Raw genomic sequence first — 23,343 nt, 5'->3', positions numbered from 1 at the left:
GCATGCATATGGGACAGACCTGGGTGTCTGCTGCTCAAAACTTGAAGCACATCCTTGGACTTCTACTTGGTATATGTGGACTTATACTTTGCAAAACGTATTCCTAAAGCAGACAGAAGGAGATTCCTGGCTGCCTACAGAGCCCTTATTTGTGGAATCCTGCTTTTTAAGCATATGAAGGCGGCAGATACCAGTTTTGGAAGCCACATCAGAACAATATTGCTATGCCCTTGCTAACTGCCTTTTGCGCTTTCCACATATATTTCTGCCACCCTCAGCAACTGCTCCCACTTTATCTTGCCATGTCCTTCCCAGTTTGATGTAGTGGTTAAGTGCATAGACTCTTATCTGGGAGAACCAGGTTTGATTCCTCACTCCTCCACTTGCAGCCACTGGAATGGCCTTGGGTCAGCCATAGCTCTCGCAGGAGTTGTCTCAGCCCCACCTACCTCACAAAGTGTTCGTTGAGGGGGGGGGAAGGTAAAGGAGATTGTTAGCTGCTCTGACATTCTGAGATTCAGAGTATAGGGCAGGGTATAAATCCAATATCTTCTTCATCATCACCTTCTTTTCTTCCTAGTTTATGTAGTTCTAAATAATCCTTTCCTTCTTGAAACCCAAGCAGTGTTCTCTTAGTGTGCACTTCACCTTTGTACTTTCAAACTCACTTGGGGATGGAGAGATTTTTGTTGTGCAATATGGTGTTGCTGAAGAGAAGCTTGTGGTCACGTGCAGTTTTGGTACGTTGTAGAACACAGTGCTACACTCTGCCTTCTTTGTGCAATGAGAAATTTGCGCTGCCCTGTAAAGTTGTCCCTGTTCTTCTGGAGGAGAAAGCACAGGATGCTTCTGCTGCCTCTTATAACCTTTTATTGGTTTATGAATGTAGAAGTTGAGCAGGTATCAAGAATGCAGATCATGCCTTATCTGGACCAGGCAAGCCTGATCTCATCAGATCTTGGAAGCTAAGCAGGGCCAATCCTGGCAAGTACTTGGATGGGAGACTTTCAGAGACTACTAGAAGCAGGAGGCAGAGGCAGGCTATCAAGCCACTTTTCTGAATGTCCTCCATGCCCAGTAGGAGTCGCTGGGGGGAAGGAAAAAATGCAGCTCAGAAGGGTTAGTTACACAGCAGCATCAGTACCAAATTATCTTCTCCTGCCAGACCTCTCTAGAAATAAGCATTTTTAATAAGGTTGGTTCATGCTGCCTTTCTCCAAAGAAAGCTGATCTTTCAAATGCTGCTAAGTCAGTTCCAAGATAGGTACAGAAATGAGCACCCTTTACTAGGCCATGAAACGCACCCCCAGTTTTTTGCATAATAGGAACACATATGTATAGTGATCTTACATGAATATTTCCTCCACTAAGGTGAGTTTTAATTTTAAACCAGTTAACAGCAAAACTCTTATTTAAGTAAACGTGCTTTAACCAGGATTATAAGTGCATTCATGTTTCTAGGAGTCTGAGTCATTTTTTTAAATAAGTCAACAACTGTACAGAGCTAGGAAAATTCTAAGTTTTATGAATCAGCACACGTTTGTTAAAGCCATGGAGACTAGGCACCTGGGATATTTTGTCACTGCCCTCTTGCTTTGAAAGCATATTAAATATTGAGACACTTGATGCCTGAGATTTGGTTTGCCTGTTAAATTAGCATCAGGTTTAAACTATATTAGGCAATTTCTTTTCACTTCTGTTAGAGAAATAGCTGTTGCCTAGAGAGATATTCCTCCCCTGGGAGAAGCTGTGATTTTTTTTTTTTCTCTTCCCATTAATCTACATGAACTTTCACCATGATGCTTTTTTAGGACACCTTGTGCTGTCACTGTCTTGCTGCTCCACTCCATTCCAAAACAAGTGGATTCTGGTCCTCCAAAGCATCAGCCTTCCTTTAGATAATAATAGCATTATTATCTCCATCTTGCACAGATTCAGCTTGTTCTGCCTTGGCCTCACAATTTAGATGCACGATTTAATACATCAAAAGAATGATTTAAACCCTTTGTTTATCTTGTTGCTGGTCTCCAGTGGTTTTGAAGCTAATGTGGTTTGAACACATATCCAAGGCTGTGGATATGATCAATTGTCTTTTAATTTGTGGGGTAGTGTGTGTGAAGAAATACATCCATGTTGTATGGAACATAGCAGGAAGACACCTGTATGCCTATACAAACCCCTGACATTATTCAGGAAGGAGTTTCCTTGTTGTGAGACTTAAAAGGCATGGAGTATGTACAGATGTGCGGCTGACTGCTCACTTAAGTGCTTGTCAGATCCCTTGTGCTGCCTTTCTCTTTGTTTGCTTTGCAACATAGAAAAACAAGAGGATTTTTAGTCAAGTTATTAAAGTGAACTGTGGAACTCTTGTAGGGCTTTCACAAACTGAGGGGAGAACTTACAAAGCAAACAGTGATGTGCTCAAAAGAAAGCTAGCAATTAGCCAGTGGGTTTCACCAGGAACAATTATGTTAAATTGTTTTGATTCCCCCCCCCCCCCAATCAATTTAGGGGGCTTAATGGCTCTCATGACTGTATTTGCTGCAAAGATTTCCACACTGTCAGTATTCTATATCGATCTATGGTGTTTGTATCTCTGCGTCCCCCCAAAAAGAGCCATCAGCCTTTACTCGCTTCATTGTCATAGCATCTGCTTCTCTGTTGATTTATCTTCTTTGAAAATTACTTTCTATCCTACTGAGACTTGCCTCTTAGTCAATATTGATAAAGCTACTGGGGGGGAAAATGCAGGCGAGTGTATCGCTGTGACTGCAGATGCCAGGAATGGAAACCTGGTCTTCTGCACAAGCTTTATGACTGTGCTAGAACCCCTTCTCCAAGGATATTATTTAGGATGTAAAGATATTATTATCTGGACCTAGATAGTCCAGGCTATCCCGCTCTCTTGGAAAATAAACAGGATCAGCCCTGGTCTGGTATTTGGGTGGGAGATCACCAAGGAATATCAGGGTTGAGACTCAAAGGCAAGCAATGCCAAACTAATTCTGAATGTTTCTTGCCTTGAAAACCCTATGGGTTTGCTATGTCAGCTATGACTTGTTGGCAAAAAAAGAAAGTATGTTGCTTGTGTATTTTAAGTGAGAGTTTGCAGCTTGGAGACTTGGTAGCTGAGAGCCTTTAGAAGGGAGTTGAAGAAGACCACTGACAGAATATAATCTTTATAGAAAACTCACATGGCGCTATAGCATTTGGACGTCCAATGTATGATCTATGGAAAGGAGAATTAATTTGAACTGACTTGCCACTGAAATTAGTGAACTGACTTGCCACTGAAATGGGTAGACTATTTAACTAACCCATATGGATCCTTCCCTCCTTTCATATTCACCCATCCCAAGTTGCCTGCAAAACTGTTGGGCCCTGAATCACCCTGTCTTTTCCCTATGTCATTTCTCAGGAGGCTGGTTGGGGTAAGCAAATGAGGACCAGGCAGTAGGGATGCAAACTTCTTTCAACCTCCTCTAGGGTACCAGCTATAATGAACAAGCTAAGCCAACAAGACTGAGTTATATAAATTGTGTAGAGAATCTGTCTGTCTTTCTGGGTGTATGTCACCAAGGCTTTGGGGAGGGGGGGGCTGCAACCGACCCATAAAACTTGAAAGCAAGAGGAGGTATATATGTCTGTAAGGGCTAGATTATAAATCCAGTAAATTTCTAAAGCGGATACATAAAATTCTCCTTAATAAATTTGCAATAAGTTTAACAGAGTAATAATGACATATAAAACTCTCAGGTTGTCAGTTATGTGTCATCAGGCCTGTTCCAAGGTGTGCACTAGTTCCCCATAAATTACTTTCACATTTATTTTTTCCCAGTATCAAGGGCTGAGAAGGAGTCTTATCTTGGAATTGTCTCAGTAAAACTGGAAGCGTTGATACTAAAACAGGTCTAATGGTTTTGTACTTGTCTGACTACTGTGATTATTATCAGGGTCTATGTTGGAGTGGAAAAAAAACACTTTATGGATGTTAATAGATTGATTAAACATGTAAATAATTTTTTCCTAGCTGAGTAGTTCACAATCTCCAGCTATATCTGAAGTTAATGTTCCAGAGTAGAGCATGGTTCATTTTATCACAAAACATTGCTTTGTGTAGTGGCTCATTACTTGTAATTTTTTTATTGTATTACTCAGTAAGAAGCAGGAAGAGATATCTCCTTGCTCAGCTGTGTAAAAACAGGAAGGAGGAAGTCCGTTGAAAATCTGGGTTTTACTGATTATCAGTTGAAGTTTCACTACAAAGGATGTCCATTAACAACCATCAGCGTGATATGTTGCTTATCCAGACTGAACAATAACTGCTGTAAGTGTCACTACTACAGAATATTGACCCTGGTTATAGGAAGCAATGTTAACTAACAAACTGTACTCAGCCCTTTCCTGCTCATAGAAACAGGATACTATTAGCGAGAACAATTCACAGAAACTGTACAGAGAGGAAAACACGGCAAGTCCAAGTGTAAAGGCAGATAGAAGATTAATAACGCCTTCCCCCCACCTCCCCCCTTCACCAATTTGGCATTTGCTTAAATTCTACATTCTTTTAGCATGCTGTAGTCTTCTAAACATTTTAAAAGTGGAAACGGAGGGATTGTCTTTATAAAGTCAGCAAGTAGAAAGTCTGTTTAGGGATTAAGAATATGTGCTTGTTGCATTTTTTTTGAATGACAGGAAACACCTGGACACTATTTTATGCAGCGTTTTTAAGGGTGTATATATTCAAAACTGACATGAAATACAGGAAAAATTAGCAGTAGGAGTTGGCTGTTTGTGGTCAATTAAAAATATATTTGTTGGTTGTTGGAGAGGAAACTCCTAAGAAATTGCTGCAATAATTTAACATTGGTTACCCTGTTGACACTAAGGATATGCCGACAATAATTTGAAACCAAATGTTGCCTCTTGCATTTGGAGGTTCTGTGAGTGTCCGGATGCCTGAATGCTTTCTCTTTCACACACAATTTGAGACTGGAATTGAACAGCGTTTTTTATACATTCTTGGTCATGGAACAGTCATCACTTTTTCTTTTTCCTGTTGTTGTTCTCAGATTAGAAGCAAATTGCACATATGGAAAAACAGATTTACTTAGTTTTGAAAATTCCTGAAGAACCCTAGAACATGGGTGGGGAACCTTTTTTCTGCCAAGTACCGTATGGATATTTATAAAATCAACTTACAAACAGTGCTCTGCTGAGGGAGAATGATTCAGGCCAGCAAAATTAATGCAAATAATTGTTTTTCTATTTGAAGCCATGTGGGGAGAGCCTAATCTGGCACACACACACAGCCCACCTCCCTAGGCAAATGCATAGGTCCAGGGCTTTTTTGTAGAAAAAGCCAAGCAGGAACTCAGCATATTAGACCACATCCCCTAATATTAGCATATTAGGTCACACACTCATTAGCATATTAGGCCACACCATCTGGGATAATCAAGTGCAAACTGAACTGTGACAGTAACTTTTCCAGGCCCTGCAGCAATTCTGGCAATTCAGGGAGGCTGCTACACTGTACATCTGGGCCCTGTGATCCCTGCTTGGCCCTGGGGAGGCTGCTGCACAGCACAGCTGGGCCCCACAATCCTCGCTGGCCAGCCAGGCCCCAGGGAGGCTGCCACATGGCTCGGTTCGGCCTAGCAATCCCCAAGGGCTGCACCAAGTGACCTTGAGGGCCATATACAGCCCTCAGGACGGAGGTTCCCCACCCCTGCCCTAGAAGGTTACAATACTGTGATGAATGGATTCATTTTTTAACTTAAATTTGAAGAATGGCTATTTATGTTGCGCTTTTATTACAGGCTGTGTGGTAAAAATAATTCAATTAAGATGCATATGCGGTTTTATTCCTGTTGTTTTCATAGTCATATACTGAATCATAGTCCACATCTTTCTCCTGTCTGCTCTGGCCAAATGCTTAGGCTATGAACATATGAAACTACCTTACACAGTCAGACTATTGGGTCATCTATCTCAGTATTGTCTGCTGTGACTGGCAGCAGCTCTCCAGAGTCTCAAGCAGAGAAAGGTCTTTCCCAGTACTTGCTGCCTAAACTGCACATATTTTTTTGCTAGTCAGGATGGGGTTCCCTAGATTGACTTTCTTTCTCCACAGCCATACAGTGGCTGCAGGGGCTATTCCAAACACTTGCAGCTCTAAAGTTTTGCTGCCCTGCCCTGGATAGCCCTGGCAAGCCTGGTTTTGGAAACTAAGCAGGGCCAACCCTGGCAAATACTTGGATGGGAGAACTCTTTGGAATACCCAGAATGGGAGGCAGCGGCAATTTGTATCAAGCCACTTTGCTGAATGTCCTCCATGCCCCAGTAGGGGTTGCCAGAAGTCACCATGACTTCCAGGCATATATGTGTGCGCACACGCATATGCAGAAAAATACAAAAAAAGATTATGCAAATAACTCCCTGTGGAGGCCCTTTAATATTGGGAAAGTGGGGATGAGGGAAGCCTACCTAGGGTGACAACTCCATGTTGGGAAATTCTTGAATATTTGGGGGTGGAGTCTAAAGAGGGTGGTGTTTGGGGAGGGACCTCAGCAGGGTATAATCCTATAGAATCCACCCTCCAATTCAGCCATTTTCTCCAGGAGACCTGATCCCTGTGGTCTGGATATGAGCTGTAATTCTGAGAGAGCTCCACACCCCACCTGGAAATGGGCATCCCTACTCCTACCCATGCCATTCTTATGAACAGAATCCAACTCCTCTTGGTTTTTTAAAAATGTTTCCTGCAGCTCCTATGGGGCTGTGGAGAGAGTGAGTTGACTCCAGGGAATCCCAACTTGACTCATCAAAAAATGTTACAAGTAGCCCTGACCTGGATAAGCCAGGGAAGCCCAGTCTCTTCAGATTGCAGAAGCTAAGCAGGGCTGACCCTTACAAGTACTTGGATGGGAGACCTCCAAGGAATACCAGGGTTGGGACACAGAGGCAGGCAATATAAGCCACCTAGGAAAAATGTCCTGGCCCTACTAGGAGTCACCAGAAATCAACAATGACTTCAAGACATACAGATGCACACAGTCTCTCTCTCTCTTTTATTTAAAATGTAGCTAGTAGTTTGGCTCCAAGAACCGTTAACTGGTGATACCAGGTACTAAACATTGGACTTTCTCCATGCAAAGCCCATGACCAACGCATTCTGATTCAGTTTCATATTAGAGCTCTCACTTAATTAAAAGATTTTAAGGGTATATTTCTTAAAATAATTTCCCCCGTTCTGGTTGCAGTATTTGCCTGCGTACAAATTACATTATATACACACACATCTTGGTTTTGTTTAATTCTGCCTCACAAGACTCAGTCATACTGCTTGTAAGAACTGACATCTGGTTGGTAGGCTGCATTAGAAATTCATCTGCGAATGTTTCCCTTTACATGTCTGTATATTCTTTTCCCCTCAAGTAGGTAGGGATAAGTCCCCTTGCAGTAGGCAGTAAAAGAAAATGCAAGGAGTTTTTTTTAAAAAAGAGCTTTCTTTTTTCTCTTGCCTCTCTATCCATTTACTTTTAACAACATTTGTATCTCCTCTGAAGCAAGTCTTTCGGAAAAGAGTGCCCTGGCTGCTGTAGGAACTTTGCGGTCTTGTCCATAGAGATATGCTGTCAGGGAAGAAACCTGGCCGCTAAGGTTGTTGACTCTGGCTTGGGAAATTCCTGGAGATTTGGGGGTAGTACATGGGGCAGTACTTCCATTTTTCCTCAGAGTGGTGGTATATGCTAGAGCCTTCTCCCTGAAGTTGCTATGTTCTCCAGGGGGATTTGTTGTCTGGAGATCAGTTGCAATTCTGAGAGAACTCCAGATCCCATCTGAAGGTGGGCTATCCTGTTGGCAGCACATATATTCTAATCCTATCTATCAGTTTTAAAAAGAGTTGGTTGCTCTGCTTTTCTCTACCCTGAGGAGTCTCAAAGTGTCTTACAGTTGCCTTCCCTTCCTCTCATCATAGCAGACACCTTATGAGGTAGGTGGGGCTGTGAGAGACCAGCGGCTGGCCCAGGGTTACCCAGAAGATGAAGATGATGAGATTGGATATATACCCTGCCCTTATTTACCCAAAGGTTTCTCAGAGCGACTTACAATCTCCTTTCCCTTCCCCTCCCCTCAACAGACATCTTGTGAGGTAGGTGGGGCTGAGAGAGCTCTCTCTAGAACTGCTCTTGAGAGAATAGATCTGAGAGAACTGTGACTGACTCAAGATCATATCAGCAGGGGCATGTGGAGGAGTGGGGAATCAAACCCGGCTCTCCCAGATAAGAGTCTGTGCACTTAACCACTACACCAAACTGGTTTCATGTGGAGGAGCAGGAAATCAAACCTGGTTCTCCAGATCAGAGTCTGTCACTGGAGTTTCTCTTGAAACCGGGCTTGCTGATTCCCTTTAAAAACCCATCTATGTTCACGCAGCCCATAAGAGATGATAAGTAGGAGTGATAGTAGTAGTGACAGTAACATCCAGAAGGATATTGCCAGGAAGCAGATAAATTTGAAGATGCCGTTAGTCATCTGATCCTTGATATACCTCAGTAGCTGACTGCTTTATCTGCAGAATGCTTTAGGCTCTAATGGGCTCTAGGCAGTCCTCTATATTATTTTTGAGAAAGTGCGTTTCCAGGGCAATCAAGTAGCTTCATACTTAATGAAAAGCAGACATTTTAAAAATATCACAAAATAAGCTTAAAGTACTTCTGAGAAAGATAACTGGATAGCGTGGCCTGGATTTTTGAATCTAATACCGTATTGAGAATTTTTAACAAGTTACAGACTTGTTGGTGAATCCATATTCCAGACCACCTTCCATTCACCCAATTATTCCTGGAGCCAGAAGGAGATGGAGAGAAGAATTTAGTGAAGGAGAAGGAATACAGAGAAAGGAGGGGAAAGTGAAGGTAAAAATAGAGTAGTTAAATGAAGCATTATATTGTGCACATGCAGACCAACTGTGATCACACTTCTGCCTCATGCTTTCCTTTTTTTTATTTTCAAATGCTTAGCTACAATAATCACTATGGAAATCTGCAGTTTTTGGTTTGGCATAAGGTTCCACAAAGACTTGTTGAGTGACTATGAGCTAGTCACTTTCTCTCAGCTCAACTTACCTCACAGACTTGTGAGGATAAAATGGAGGAGTGGAAAACAATCCTATGAACTTTGGGTCCACATTGGGGAGAAACTTGTGGTATATCTAAATAAATCTGGTTCCTTTCCTTTTATCCAATAAAAGCTCTATGGTTCATTGATCTTGAGAGTGAATAGTTATTAATCACATCACTCAGTAGACAGAAGTAAAAAAAAATGCAACTTCTAAAGTTCTTTTTGGATCCTTGTAATAAATTTGGTTCGTTACACGTTAAAGATCTAGGCTGACTTTTAACATTTTATTCAGTGACCTTTTATGTGAAAGACTGATGCCATCTAGTGTCACGACACTTTTGTGAAAGTAATTTAAAACAATTTACTGAATCTAAAGGCACAATCCTGTTACTTTGTTGTATTGTTATACACTTGTGCAAAGTTCTTAAAAATAAATGTAGATCACAACACACCCAGTTATACAACTAGATTTGTTGTGCGCACTTATGAGTTCTTAAAAAAAAAAACCCAATATGTTTTATTTTTCTGAGAAAATGGTGCAACTTCTTTCCCTTTCCGGGGCTCAGTTTGACACAAGATCCAATACTGCAAAAAGGTGAAGAAGACTAAGGTGAAAGAATGCTTCTGGTTATAGATGTGGAATTATATTACTAATTCCCTGAAAGCCAAAAACTTGAAGAGCATATGAAGGGTTAGGATAGAATTTTTCTCCATAATGTGCTTGGTTTTTATCTGTGGGGAGTTACCACATGGGTAATCCCCACCTGCAGCCTGAAATAAGACATTCTTCCACCTCTGAGCTCCGTTCTTCTTCTATCATATGTGTAGACCAGCCCTTAGACTCTATTGCTGACTATCCACCCTGGTTAAACATCAACACTAGCTTTGTATAATTTCTAAAAAGGGTAGTCCATTTTATCTATGCTATTGCATATGCTCTGCTTTAATTTATTTGTTATAAATCCCTTTCATGCAAGCAGCACCTGAGAGAAGGTGCAAAATACATTTGAAATAACACAAATATGAAAATTGCTTATATAGGTTTTTTGAATGACTGGGGATTGCACAGCTGTAGGGGCTCAGTGTGTAGCTTATTCTTTCTGTCACAGTAGAGAACTTCTTATTGCTTTTACATGTCTGTTGCCAAGATTGCTCATACATGTTTCTAAGCATTCAGTTGCTTGTGTGTGATTTTCCTGTATCTCTCAAATTATGTGTGGGAAAAGAATACAAGACCGCTTTTGCTGGATGATAAACATTTTAGGTCCTTTCATGATTTATGAAGAGAAATGATTTATCATGGTTCCACAAGGTGGTGCTGTTTGCATGTACAGTAAAATAAGCCATGCTGGCTAGGATGTTTTATAGCTTTGTTTTGTGATACCTTCAGGTTGAATAGCAAATGCCTTGAGAAAGGGTGCTCTTTTATACTTTCTATATTCAGTTGTGCTTATCTCTTTCCCCCCCTCCAATAAAAAGGATGCCTTGAGGAAACAGGGAAATATTCAGTTTGTACTGTGACTTGGAATACTCATGATTCTTAATGGTACAAAATTATGACGCTGTGCAGTTTGTGTATTTTTTAAAACAAACAGTAACACATTCAATTTTATCTATGTTGCATCTCTGCCTGCAAACTTGAACTAAAATAGATCCAAGTGGGCAGCCATGTTGGTCTGAAGCAATAGAATAAAGTTGGAGTCCAGTAGCACCTTTAATAATAATAATAATAAATTTTAATTTATATCCCGCCCTCCCCGCTGAAGCAGGGTGGCTCATAAGACAGTACATCGTACCATGAAACAATAAAATTCAAAACAATGACAATTAAAATACAACATTAGATTAATAATTTAAAACCACAATAACATACTATGGTGCTACAGTCTTGATGTGCATATAGATCTCATTTTTACATTGAAGCAATGGTTCCACCTTAAAAGGCCGGTTGGAAGAGGACGGTTTTGCAAGCCCTACGGAACTGATTAAGGTCCCGTAGGGCCCGCACCTCCTCTGGTAGCTGGTTCCACCATTGGGGTGCTGCTATCGAGAAGGCCCGTTCCCTTGTTGCTTTTAATTTGGCCTCCTTTGGCCCAGGGATCTTCAGCAAATTTTTTGAACCAGATCTCAGTGCTCTCTGGGGAACATATGGGGGGAGACGGTCCCTAAGGTTGGCAGGTCCTTGGCCATATAGGGCTTTAAAGGTAATAACCAGCACCTTGTAACGAACTCGGTACACAATTGGCAGCCAGTGCAGTTCCCGCAGCCTAGGCTGTACGTGTTCCCACCTAGGGAGTCCCGTTAATGGCCTGGCTGCCGCATTCTGCACTAGCTGCAGTTTCCGAGTTTGGCACAGGGGCAGCCCCATGAAGAGGGCATTACAGTAGTCTAGCCTCGAGGTGACCGTTGCATGGATCACTGTTGCCAGGTCGCCACGCTCCAGGAAGGGAGCCAACTGCCTTGCCCGCCTAAGATGAAAAAAGGCGGATTTAGCAGTGGCTGCTATCTGGGCTTCCATTGTCAGAGAAGACTCCAGTAGCACTCCCAAGCTCTTGACCCTGCGCACTGCTTCCAGTGGCACACCATCAAAGCTGGTAGGGGGATTTCCCTTCCCAGACCTCCGCGACCTAGCCAAAGGACCTCTGTCTTCGCTGGATTTAACTTTAAGACCGACAAAGTTTTGTGTGCATGCATATGAAAGCTTACATTCTGTATAAAACTTTGTTGGCCTTAAAGGTGCTACTGGACTCCCACTTTATTCTAGAGCTAAAGTAGTTTCGTCTACCAGCTTATAGCAGGGGTGTTTCGTCTCATGTTAATAAATGGTAATTGCCATAAGTCAGCTGTGACTTTAAGGCATTTTCCACCACCACCAGGATACAAAATACACCAATCTTTAAAAGGCAAAACAGTCTTGAGTATTTCATTCAGGAGATGGCATGAATTTGTCCACTTCTGTGTTCTAGTAACTTTCTGGCTATTTTCCCCCCTTTCTGTTGGTTCATCCAATGTTGAGTTTAAACCTTAGTTTAATTGACTATTTCTCTAGACACACATCTCCAAAGAGAAGGGGGCTTCACTGAACAAAATACTCAGAATCTCCTGCAGTTGCAAATGAACATTAAGAGTCATTTTTATATTACTGCTACTGTATACTTTGATGTGTGCATCTTGCTGTTGATTTTTAAAATGGGTAACACAGCTTGAGGACAGTGACATCAGAGGGTTTTTAAAAAAAAAAAAAAAAACACATTCAGTCAAACAAGCAAAAATCTGGCCAAAACTGAAGTCCCATGGAATTCAGTTGAAAAATAAAGCTCACACTTGAACCTCTCACTCAGAAATCAATATGGCAATTTATGGTGGAATTGTGTCCTATGTTGTGCTGTATTCCTCAAGTTATGAATAAGTAAGTACACTCTTAAGTAAATTAACCTGAGAAAGGAGGAAGTACCATATTCTATACATATTCAAGATCTTCTTGTAAGGAGAAAGGCAGGGGAAAACTTGAGGAATTACTTGTGAGATGGGAGTTGTTGGAGAATTGAATGTGGACTAAGAGGCCTTATTTTATATCTATTCTGAAAACATTACATATTGTTTATGTTGTAAATGTTGAATATTATTGACATATTTAAATGCCAAGGATACAATTAAACTCATGTGGCAAAAGTTCTGTAAAAATATGTAACCCTCCCATGAGGGGGGGGGAGTAATTGTGCCCTTAATGGGTTTTGGCTTCTTTGGGCTTCATTTGAATCTTCCGTGCTTATGCACATCTGCACTGGTCAAGTTTGCTCTTTCTAAAACAATCCTGATTGGGGCCCTTCGCATGCTTCTCAGCTCCGCTTCATCTCCTTTTGTTCTCTCCCTGCTTATGCGCCAATTCCTGCTGCCAACAGCCATATTTGCCTAGGACTGAGAATAGTTTGTTTTTTTCAGCCTCATTTGAAGACTTTTCCTCATCTGCCTTCTTCCCATAGCGGAATTTGGTGTCCCCCCCCCCCTTCCTTTGTGTAAACACATGTACATATAGGTATACAGGAGATAAGAACTGGAAAGACTGAGTTCTCTCAGCAAGCCACTGTTGCTAATGAAAGATAATGGCGGATTGAAAGTTCCTTTCACTGCTGGCTTGTCACAAGTCAGTTGGGGATGAAGAAGCCATTCTGAAGTGGGGTTGTTAAATGCTGTTAGATTTTGGGGCAGAAAGGAAAGAATTTGATTAGATACAGAAATATTCTGGGTTGATTTGCAGCTTTGGGTGTATTTCAAGTAAGAAATGATCTGGAGTAAAGCACTGGGGATAATGAAAAAGAGAAATGTTGGATCTATTTCTTGATTGGATTTATATTAATTGGTAGGCTTATCTGTGCTGAGAGGGGTATTATTTTCTTCCATTTGCCTGGCTGTGTTACCATGGTAAAGTGGTACGATGGGACAAATAACTTCAGTTTTGAAAATTTAATTGCCATCTTTGTGAAGTCTGAATGGATGGCAGTCATTCTCCACTGGGGGGCTCACTGTGCAAGGTCTTGTTTGCAGTTTTGATGGCATTGATTATTGAATGGTATGGGTCATAGGCTGAATAAGTGCACTGGAGGGTTTTTTTTGTTTTGTTTAAAGTAACTGAGTTTTTCAGCACTCTGGTAAAATTCTCAGTGTGTGTAATTTTTTTTTAAGCCAAAACATATGAGATTACTACTTGAATTTTATTTTATTATTTATGTATATATTTAACAGGTCTGTGTATGATGATCAGCCAAATGCGCACCAAAAGTTTATGGAAAAACTGGATGCTTGTATACGCAACCATGACAGAGAGATTGAAAAAATGTGCAATTTTCATCATCAAGGCTTTGTTGACGCTATTACAGAACTTCTTAAAGTTAGAGCTGATGCAGAGAAATTAAAGGTAAGGTGATGTTATTAAAAAAACCATGGGAAGATGTTGTTTGTACTGGATATGACATTCTCACAATCATGCAGTCCTTTATCACATTTTTGTCTTTCCAGTCTTGAACTCAGAACATTTTAACTGGTCTATGTATTGCAGTGCTAAAGATAAAACTATGTTTTTGTAATGAATAACACATTATTTTTAATTAACATCTCAGTAATTGTACTGCACCTTACATAAAGTTAAAGTGAATTAAAAATGTGCTAAAATACTTTAATCATTTTAACAAAAACTCAGTTTTAGGCTCAACTTCCCCCTCTTTCAAACAAATGTTTCCCTCTTTTTTCAGGAGTAATTGGAATTGTTGGGATTCTTTAGAAGCTAGTTGTGAGATTTTTCTCCGAAGTAAATTGCAGAGCTAGTCCTTTTAGCTCCCTTTACACTTTTGCGAAGAAAATATGCACACCAGACAGAATGAGTGTAGTTCACCAGAGGTTATGATTAGGACAGCATTATATAAAGGATATTCAGATAACAAGGGACCCAATACAGCATCAATGAGGTCATTGAGCATCTTTGTTCAGAAATTAATGAGTTTTTTAATAAACTAGAATGTGCTCCCTTATTATGATGACCTAATGAGTCACTTAATATGTGGGAAAGTCTGAGGTTGAGCTTCGTCTGCACCTGCAGCATTAAAATGTTGCTGTGGCTCGGCGATTTCCACGTTTGATGTTAATCAACCACCCAGTGTTTTCATTCAGCAAAGTATGAACGTTTAATTACCATAAAATGCAATCGCCATCTCTTGTGGACAATGAATGGCACATAGAGCTCATTGAGGTTATCAAGAAGGGACCAGTGGTCAATTGGGTCAATTGTTTGACAGACCTATGGAAACAAAAAAAAGTTCAAAAATCCCAAGTAAATTTGAGAAGTTTGCCACAGAATCTGTTAGAAAGAACTGTCATAACTAATTGAAGTTAACAAAAACCCTCGGTGATCAAAAGTTCAAGTTCAAGCTGCAGAGTTAATTTGGATTTGCGTTTCTTTGTTCTAAGTTTCTCATGAAGCATGATCTGATTACAAGGGTGAGCAGTTGCATCAGGGCAATATGTGCATTCTTGTCTAACAAAGGTGAAATTATTTTTAAGGTCCAGGTTACTGATACCAACCGAAGGCTTCAAGACGCTGGGAAAGAGGTGAGAAAACAGTGCTGCTTGCGATGCATAACAAAAATGCGTGAGGGACAAAAAGGCGTGTGTGATTTTAATTGTCCTGTGTTTTAAAACATCCAAGGTGATAGCTCAAACAGAGGAAATAATCCAGTGTAGACTTCAGCAGAGGAATATTACTACGGTGGTTGAGAAACTTCAGTTGTGTCTTCCAGGTGAGTTACAAATATGTGGCATATTTTGAGCACTGTCAGTGCAGAAAATTTAAAATAACATAGCTCTTGTGTTTGTCGTAACTGCTTTTTAAAAAAGCAGATATCGTAGCATTCTTAAGTAGGATGTTGCTGCTGAGACCCAGCCTGATAGGTCTACTCAGGATAATGGCTTTGTAGATGTCCATCTACGTCAATTGCTAACGGTAGCTCTCCAGATGTTTTTTGCCTACAACTCCCATCAGCCCCAGCCAGCATGGCCAATGGCTGGGGCTGATGGGAGTTGTAGGCAAAAAAACATCTGGAGAGCTACTGTTGGCCACCCCTGATCTACGTTATATAGTTAAATTTCAATTAATCTTTATTTGTTCATAACTAAACTTAATGGCTACAAAGGAAAGCAAAAAATAAAACAAAACAAAAACTACTATATTCATGAAACAAAACAAAAATTATTATGAATCTTTCAGAATGTTTGAGAATTTATTTTTGGCTAGCTCTTAGGAGCATGCCAGCTTTCTCCCACATAGGGCATGTCTTCTAAGAAACACCCCAGAAAGCATCTCCAATATTCTTCTCTTGCATGTTTGCTGTAACTTTGGAGGATTACAGTAGGTGGTACTGTTTGCATACTGTGTCCCCGCAGCATAAATTATGAATAATCTGGGTTTTTTTCTTTGCATAAGAGATAAATTGAGAAATGGTCAAAATGTTTGTATTGAGAAAGACTTGAATTAGGTGTCTGAAGTGACTTTTTCTGTGATTCTGTCACTGTTAGTTTGCTTTCCCCTGAATGAGCATATGTTACTTTACATTTTGGTTACTTCATTTAACCTGTTGTGCATTTGTCCATAAAATGGATACTACAGTATGTATATGTGTGTATAAAACACATTGGGATGTCTGCATTTTTTCTATTAGAACGTAAACATATTCATATCTTCATTTATACAGTATTGGAAATGTACAGCAAGCTAAAAGAGCAGATGAATGTAAAAAGGTGAGTAAATTTCTTGCTTGGATTTATTGGAAATCTATCTTTTTGAATGAATGGGTTCATCCAAATGTCTTTTACAATTACCAACAGAGTGGTAAAAGGCTACTCTGATCAAGTCATTTAATGATTCTTATTCTAGTCTTATTGTATTCTCTTTGAAACTCCAAGCCTTTGTTTGTTTCATGTGTGTCATTACAAATGAACAGATGTTGTGAGAAAATGAAAGCATTCTTAAAGGCCATGAAAAAATAAGCTTTATTTTAAACAGCATGAAATGCTTTCAAAAGGTTGAAGTTGTTGCCCAGCATTTCAAATTTGCTTCATCATTCTAAAGCTGGCTGTTGTAAATGATTTACTTATGACAGAACTGATTAGAAAGTTTGCTAAATTGTTCTTTAACATACAAAATAAATGTATATAATTCCTTTTAAAAGCTCTCTGATAAGTGTTCTGTGTATATTGTTGTTTGTTTTTGTTTTTATTTGGTTTAGCTATTTACTATAATACAAAAGTTTGCTTCAGTATGAACAGCAAAGTAAATTTTAAAATACCTATAGATATTTGCAAGCAGCATTATTGCTCTGCATTAACTTGGAGAAGGGCTATTTGGATCTGTTATGATCTCTATTTGGGAGCTTTTTAAAATCTCTTTATTTAAATTTCTCTAATATTCTTCAGTGACCGAAAGTGTAAAATTTCAGTCCTTCAAAAAAAAATTTAAGATAGTTTTAGATAGATTAATAATTTTTATCTATATATTTTTTCTTGTATCACTGTCTAAAAGAGTAGAATAATGATAGGGAATCACTAGAAGTATTCCTCCTGAAGTTACAAGTCCCATTCCTACACTTTAGCCCAGGGGTGGCCAAACTTTTGTAATGTAAGAACCACATAGAATAAACATCAGATGTTTGAGAGCCACAAGACATTAATATTAGATGTTTGAGAGCAGGAAGGCAGGCAGGCAAATAGATGGGCAGAGGTGGAAAGAAAGCAACTTTAACTTTAAATGCATTCTCCAAGCCACCAGCTAGTTTGGCTTGGTAGAGTGATTTAAAGAGAGAAATGCATTCTTTAAGCCGGTTTATGGGGTGTTGGGGGCTTCGAGAGCCACACAATATGTGTGAACGAGCCACTTGTGGCTCCCAAGCCACAGCTTGACCACCCCTGCTTTAGCCACTGAAGATCATCTTTGCTGATTACACTTATTGTACATGCTACTAATCTTAAAACCAGAATGTTACACTTTTAGAAACTTTGGACTGTGTGTGTGTGCTACAGTTTCATAGAAGCGGAGAAAAAATGCAGAATGTACAATAAACACTAAACTTAGTTTCCATAGAATCTCAGGGTTTGTTTTGCTCTTAAAACCCCAAGTTTTAGATGTTTTTGGATGTGAAGATATACCTGAAAGTGTGGTGTAGGTACGGTAATTCTTGCTGATACCTCAGAATCCAGAGAGGGTCATGGGAAAGATTTTCAGTGGATAGGGCAAGAGGCATCTGTGTCCTCATGGAGTTGAGTCAATTATTCAAATATAATGTGCAAAGCTGCTCAATTAGTTTAATTTTATGGGTTTCAGAATTCAGCTTTTCTTGGTACAGAAAGCATAATATATGTGAGTGTGATACACATAGGCCTGGTTTTCTGACACTTTTATAAGTGATCATATGAATACTTTATATTCTGGATGCATCACTTACAGAGCTGATGTGACAGAGAAAACAAAAGAAAGCCTGTTTTAAAATTGCATGCACTTTTCTGGTGAATGCAGCTGTAAATTTAAATGAGGCATGAGAAATCAGATGAAACAATTTAACACTTGTGATAGATGTCTTCTGTATATATATAAGTACAGATCTCTTCGCTACCCTAATGTTGGCCAAGAGTACAGCATATATTCATACAACCAGTACAACATATACCCATCTTATTTAAATAAATATGATCCCTTTCACTTAATATCAAACTAGTCATGCATGTAATAGCATAATTTTTTTTTTTACCACAAGCTGCGATGACAGGTTTTGTTCTACTTCTTAGGGCAGTTAACGAAAATAGAGTTTTGTTAGAGAATGTAGGGTAAAATATTGTACTTGAATTATACATTCCAAACAGAAAACATTTAGCACCAGTGCTGCTATTAGGCAGACACCATGAACAGTTGTCTTTGCATGAAGTCTTTGAAAGAACTTTGAAATGACTTTGGCACACAGGGGGAATGCATCAAAGGAGAAATGCCAGGTTCTAGTCCAGGGGCGACCAAATTTGCTTAATGTAAGAGCCTCATAGAATAAACGTCAAATGTTTGAGAGCTGGAAGGAAGGAAGGCAGCCAAATAGAGGGGGGGAGAGGTGGAAAGAAAGTAATTTTAAATGCATTCTCCAAGCTGGCAGCTTGGAGAGAAATGCCTTCTCCAAGCCAGCTGGGGGCACAGTAGGGATTTCAAGAGTTCACACACAATATGTGTGAAAAAGCCACAGTTTGGTCACCCCTGTTCTAGTCTGACACTCTGTCCTACACTGGCCTCCCTGAGGGGGAGGGAGACACTTCTAAGGTCTGCTGCTTGTGGATGGGACTACTTTATAAAATGTCTTAGATGTCTAATTCACTTTTGCTAACTGCTTTCTTTCAGGACTACTAAAGGTGACCACTGTGTTCATTTTAAATGTTTGCTAAAGTGCTTTGCTGTGTGTCTTCGCATGGGCTCAGCATCTCGTTTAAGCTGTGCTGCAACCCGTGCAAAGCAGCTATGCGTGCTTAATTTGCGTGCCAGAAATCTGAAACCCCGGTGGCTCTTTTGCTGGCATGCTAACTAAGCCTATGTAGCTGCTTTGCATGGGTTGCAAGACCCTTTAAACAAGATGCTGTCCTGAACCAAGTTTCACAGGATAGCTGTTTGCCTTGCCATTGTCACACAGGGCCCACTTTGCACTTACAAACTGCAAATGAACTGTGTATGTTGTGGATATATTTGCCATAATTTGTTTTGATCACATAATTTGTTGCATGTAATAAGTGTTTGGAAGGCATACAACCCTAGAAGTCTTTTTTCCGTGTTCTTCTTTTCAGATATTATTCTGCTTTAAAAACTATGGAACAGCTAGAGAACATATGCTTTCCTAGAGTTAGTCAGTATCGGTTTTGCCAAATAATGATTGAAAACCTTCCAAAACTTCGTGAGGAAATTAAAGAAATTTCCATGTCTGATCTTAAGGACTTCCTAGAGAGTATCCGGAAGCATTCAGATAAAATTGGTGAAACAGCAATGAAACAGGTACGTTTGAGATCTAACCAAACTTGCTGCTGTTAAATGTGGTGTGTGGCTACAGTACTACTAACAATTTAGCGTCTCTTCATATGTGCTTTGTGTGCCAGAGGAATGGCACAGGTGCCTCCTTTTTGCTACATATAGACTCTGATGCTGGCACTCCACATGGATCCTGATATTCCCAGTCTTCCTACATTACCTTTCTTAGGGAGAAGAATAATGCAAATCAGCCCCATATGAGAACCTGCATCTTATGCTGACATACTATGAATGGTGATGGGCATCTCTCTTTGTCTTTGAACTGCCAAATTTATTATAAAACTATAATTTGTGGGGTGAATATATTTTGAAAGTTTTGCTTGGGTACCTGGAATAGAATTTCCCACCTTCATTTTATGTTTTCTTCTTCCTTACTCCCCTCCCTCTTTTTTTTCATGGACAGCCTAGACCTGACATTATTAGACCCTGTCTTCATATGTATGGTGTGTCAATTTCAAATACTGTGGTATGGAATGGTATCTGCTTTTCTACCAATTCGGCTTCTAGTCCAGAAAGATCCTAGTAGACAAAAGGTCTGCGTGGGGTGGGTGGGATGGGATGGGGTGAGCTGCAGAAAGGAAAGGATGGCATCCACCCCCATGTTGCTGACTGCTTGAAATTGCTTCTCTGATCCAATTCGTTTTAGCTCTTTGTCAGTAAACTTCCCTGCCACCTTTGTGTAGCTTCTCTCTTTGTGCCTTGATGTTTAACATCTCACAGATCCTATTATCTTCAGTGACTTTGCTGATTAAGAGATAAAGATCTGCTACCTTTCTGGCTGTATTCATTTACTTAGAACCATAAGTGAAACTTCTGGGAAATTTTTCATATTTAATGTCTCTCTTGGCAACGCAGGCACAACAGCAGAAGACTTTTAACGCTGCTCTACAGAAGCAGAGCAATCTAAGCTATGGAAGAAATTTGTATATAAATAATGATGGCATTCCAGAAACAAGGAATGAAATGGTTTTGAAGCAAAACCATGAAGAAGAAGAGGAACATGAAGATGAGGTATTTCAAATAATTAACTTTTTAGTTGAATTTCTTAGTTGTTAAGAACATAAGAAGAGCCCTGCTGGATCAGACCAGAGATCCATCTAGTCCAGCATCCTGTCTCACACACTGGCTAACCAGTTCCTCTGGAGGACCAACAGCAAGGCATAGAGGCCAAGGCTGTTTATTGCTATGGCCATCATATATCATCATAGTAGCAAATTCCACATTCATTTATTTTTTTACTTTGGTCACATTATTTTTTAAAGTTTTATTCAATAAAGAAAATGGAATACATCTGATACAAACGAAGAACTAAAGTACATGATACATATTACAGAGCTGTTCTAAACATCAGTTATGCAAACCAAAATTATCTCATTCTAGACTAGATTTAAAAAAAAACATTCAATTTTCCATATTTATCAGACACTTGCCATGTAATAAACATGTTAGTTTATGTAAGTGAATATACTCTGCTAAGTTTTCTAACCAATCTTCCTTCTTTGGAAGTAAATTCCACATTTTAACCACTCTCTGTGTAAAGAAGTATTTCCTTTTGTCTGTCCTGAACCTACTTCCCATCAGCTTCACCGAGTGCTGGTATTTTGGGAGGGAGAAAAATTTGTCTTTGTCAACTCCCTGCCACACAATTTTATAAACCTCTATCATGTCGCCTCCTTAGCTGTCTCTTTTTTAAACTAAAAAGTCCCACACTCTTCAGCCTTTTCTCATAGAGAGGGTACTCCCATCCCCTAATCATCCTGGTTGTTCCTGAAATAAGAGCTACTGAAACTTAAGTGATTTTCAGATGCAGGAAGACCCAAGATTCAAAGACCTCCCTTAAGGGGCTTGCGACAACCCAGTGGAATATATAACCTTTTCTTCTGAACAGCTGTTTCTAGAACTACCCTCTTTCAGTTTTTAAAGTAGCTTGCCTTGAGAAAGGGAGTGAGGAAGGAATGAAGGAAGGAAGAAAAGAACTATTTAAGTAAAACTATTGTAATGCTTGGCTAATGCATGCAGGAGAACACAGTGATAGAATGATCTACTCTGCCTAAGACCCCAGGTGGAAACCCACATTTTGAAGTGCTCTGTGTTAAACACTCCCTGCATTGGAAAATCATTATCGTAAGCAGAAAAAGGGATACAGCCTTTGCCCCTGTGGTGCTAATTTTCTGTTTTGCAGGGACCTTTTTTTAATTCAAAGGGTCATTCAAAGCCAGAATCTACCACTTTCTATCTGAAGTCATGCAATCTGTTTTGTCACTGGAGGGCTCTGCTGCCTCATTTTCTTGCATTTGTAGACCAGGTCTAAGTCTGTATTGCCCTTACAGAACTAGCTGTTCTTTTTCAAACATCAGAAAATTGGTACTGATGTTACGAATGTTTGTACATGTGTTTCTTTAAACATGAAAAGAATAGGCAGATCATATTCTAGGTTATAACTTGCATTGGAAGTATTATGCACTTCTATAGATCAGTGTATTTTTATGATCTATAGAAGAAGAGCATTCATGATAAGTCCAGAGGGGTAGTTGTGTAAGTCTATTACAGCAAAAGTAAATAGGAATTGTGTGGTACCTTAAAGACTAACTTTAGATAAACGTTGTTAGACTTTAAGGTACCACAAGACTCCTTTTTGTTTTTCAAGGAGATATGCAAGCAGATGTGTGGGGGAAAGAACTTAATATATTACAGATACCAAGCGTATAGTATGCTTTTGGCTGCTACTACCATAGTTTCCTTTCTTCTTTATGAATAGTTCAAAACGTTGATATATCTGAGCTTGTTATCTTCTAATGTGTCCTTATCAGTGATAGACTTTCAACTAACTGCTTTCTTGCTCTCTGCATGAAGAGTTACCACCAGTCAGTTGCTACTTATAAGGGCATCAGCATATTTGCTACAATAGCGGGGTAAATGTTCATACCAGAGCTGCTCTGTCCAGCTTATTGATCCGAATTTCTTCAGATCACTTGTTTGAGGTTGGAATGCAGTATAGCTGATTGTTAAAAATTTCTTTCCTATAGGTTTTGACAGCTCATGATCTGGTAGATTTTTCTCCTGTGTACAGATGCTTACATATTTATTCAGTTCTGGTATGTATGTAGTTCTTAATTTGTTTTCTCCTTTGCACACATCTTATAGTCAGTCTTTTCTGTGAGAAAGCTGCCTGTGAATTTCCTAAAACCTACCTGTGTTCTAAAACTATGTTTGTTTATATATTCAATTTCTGTGTTCAAGGATGCTGCTTCTTTGCCAGCCAGGTTTAAGGTTCTGTGCTCTGCTCCATATCCATGAATACTTGTACATGCACTTTAAATTACAATTAAGGTAAATGGGTACTTTACTGGATAATATAAGAAACTTGCCCAAGTGCACTCTAGTGAAAGTGTTGTTGATAAGTTTAAAAAAAGGAAGAAAGAAACCTCTGGTCAAAGTACTGTTAAATATTTGTTAAATAAAGAAGTGCAAGAGCACCAACTATTCTGCCAGAATTAAAAGATCTCAAGTCTAGTGTAAATGCATCCTTGAAGAAAGACTTAAGCATGTGCTTAATGAGCTGTTCAACACTTTCAATCAGCTGCAAACCTGAAGTGTTGTGCAGTCTTACCTGTACGTAA

At 39.6% G+C, this 23,343-nt stretch overlaps 1 protein-coding gene across 4 annotated transcripts in view; it reads left to right on the top strand.

The window, feature by feature from the left end:
• Positions 1 to 23,343, top strand: part of EXOC6 (exocyst complex component 6) — a 121,702-nt gene that overhangs the window by 17,811 nt on the left and 80,548 nt on the right. For all 4 annotated transcript variants that reach the window (XM_060241336.1, XM_060241335.1, XM_060241337.1 and 1 more), the window contains exons 2-8: positions 13,873 to 14,044; positions 15,184 to 15,231; positions 15,329 to 15,419; positions 16,371 to 16,416; positions 19,486 to 19,690; positions 20,579 to 20,734; positions 22,750 to 22,818. In XM_060241336.1, coding sequence (XP_060097319.1) covers positions 13,873 to 14,044; positions 15,184 to 15,231; positions 15,329 to 15,419; positions 16,371 to 16,416; positions 19,486 to 19,690; positions 20,579 to 20,734; positions 22,750 to 22,818 — 787 coding nt within the window. The remainder of the gene's footprint in view (positions 1 to 13,872; positions 14,045 to 15,183; positions 15,232 to 15,328; positions 15,420 to 16,370; positions 16,417 to 19,485; positions 19,691 to 20,578; positions 20,735 to 22,749; positions 22,819 to 23,343) is intronic.

The sequence above is a fragment of the Heteronotia binoei genome, chromosome 6 (assembly GCF_032191835.1).
Source record: "Heteronotia binoei isolate CCM8104 ecotype False Entrance Well chromosome 6, APGP_CSIRO_Hbin_v1, whole genome shotgun sequence".
In the NCBI taxonomy this organism is placed as follows: domain Eukaryota; kingdom Metazoa; phylum Chordata; class Lepidosauria; order Squamata; family Gekkonidae; genus Heteronotia; species Heteronotia binoei.
Note: the sequence above shows the minus strand (reverse complement) of the source record. Positions and strands in the feature narration are given on the sequence as shown.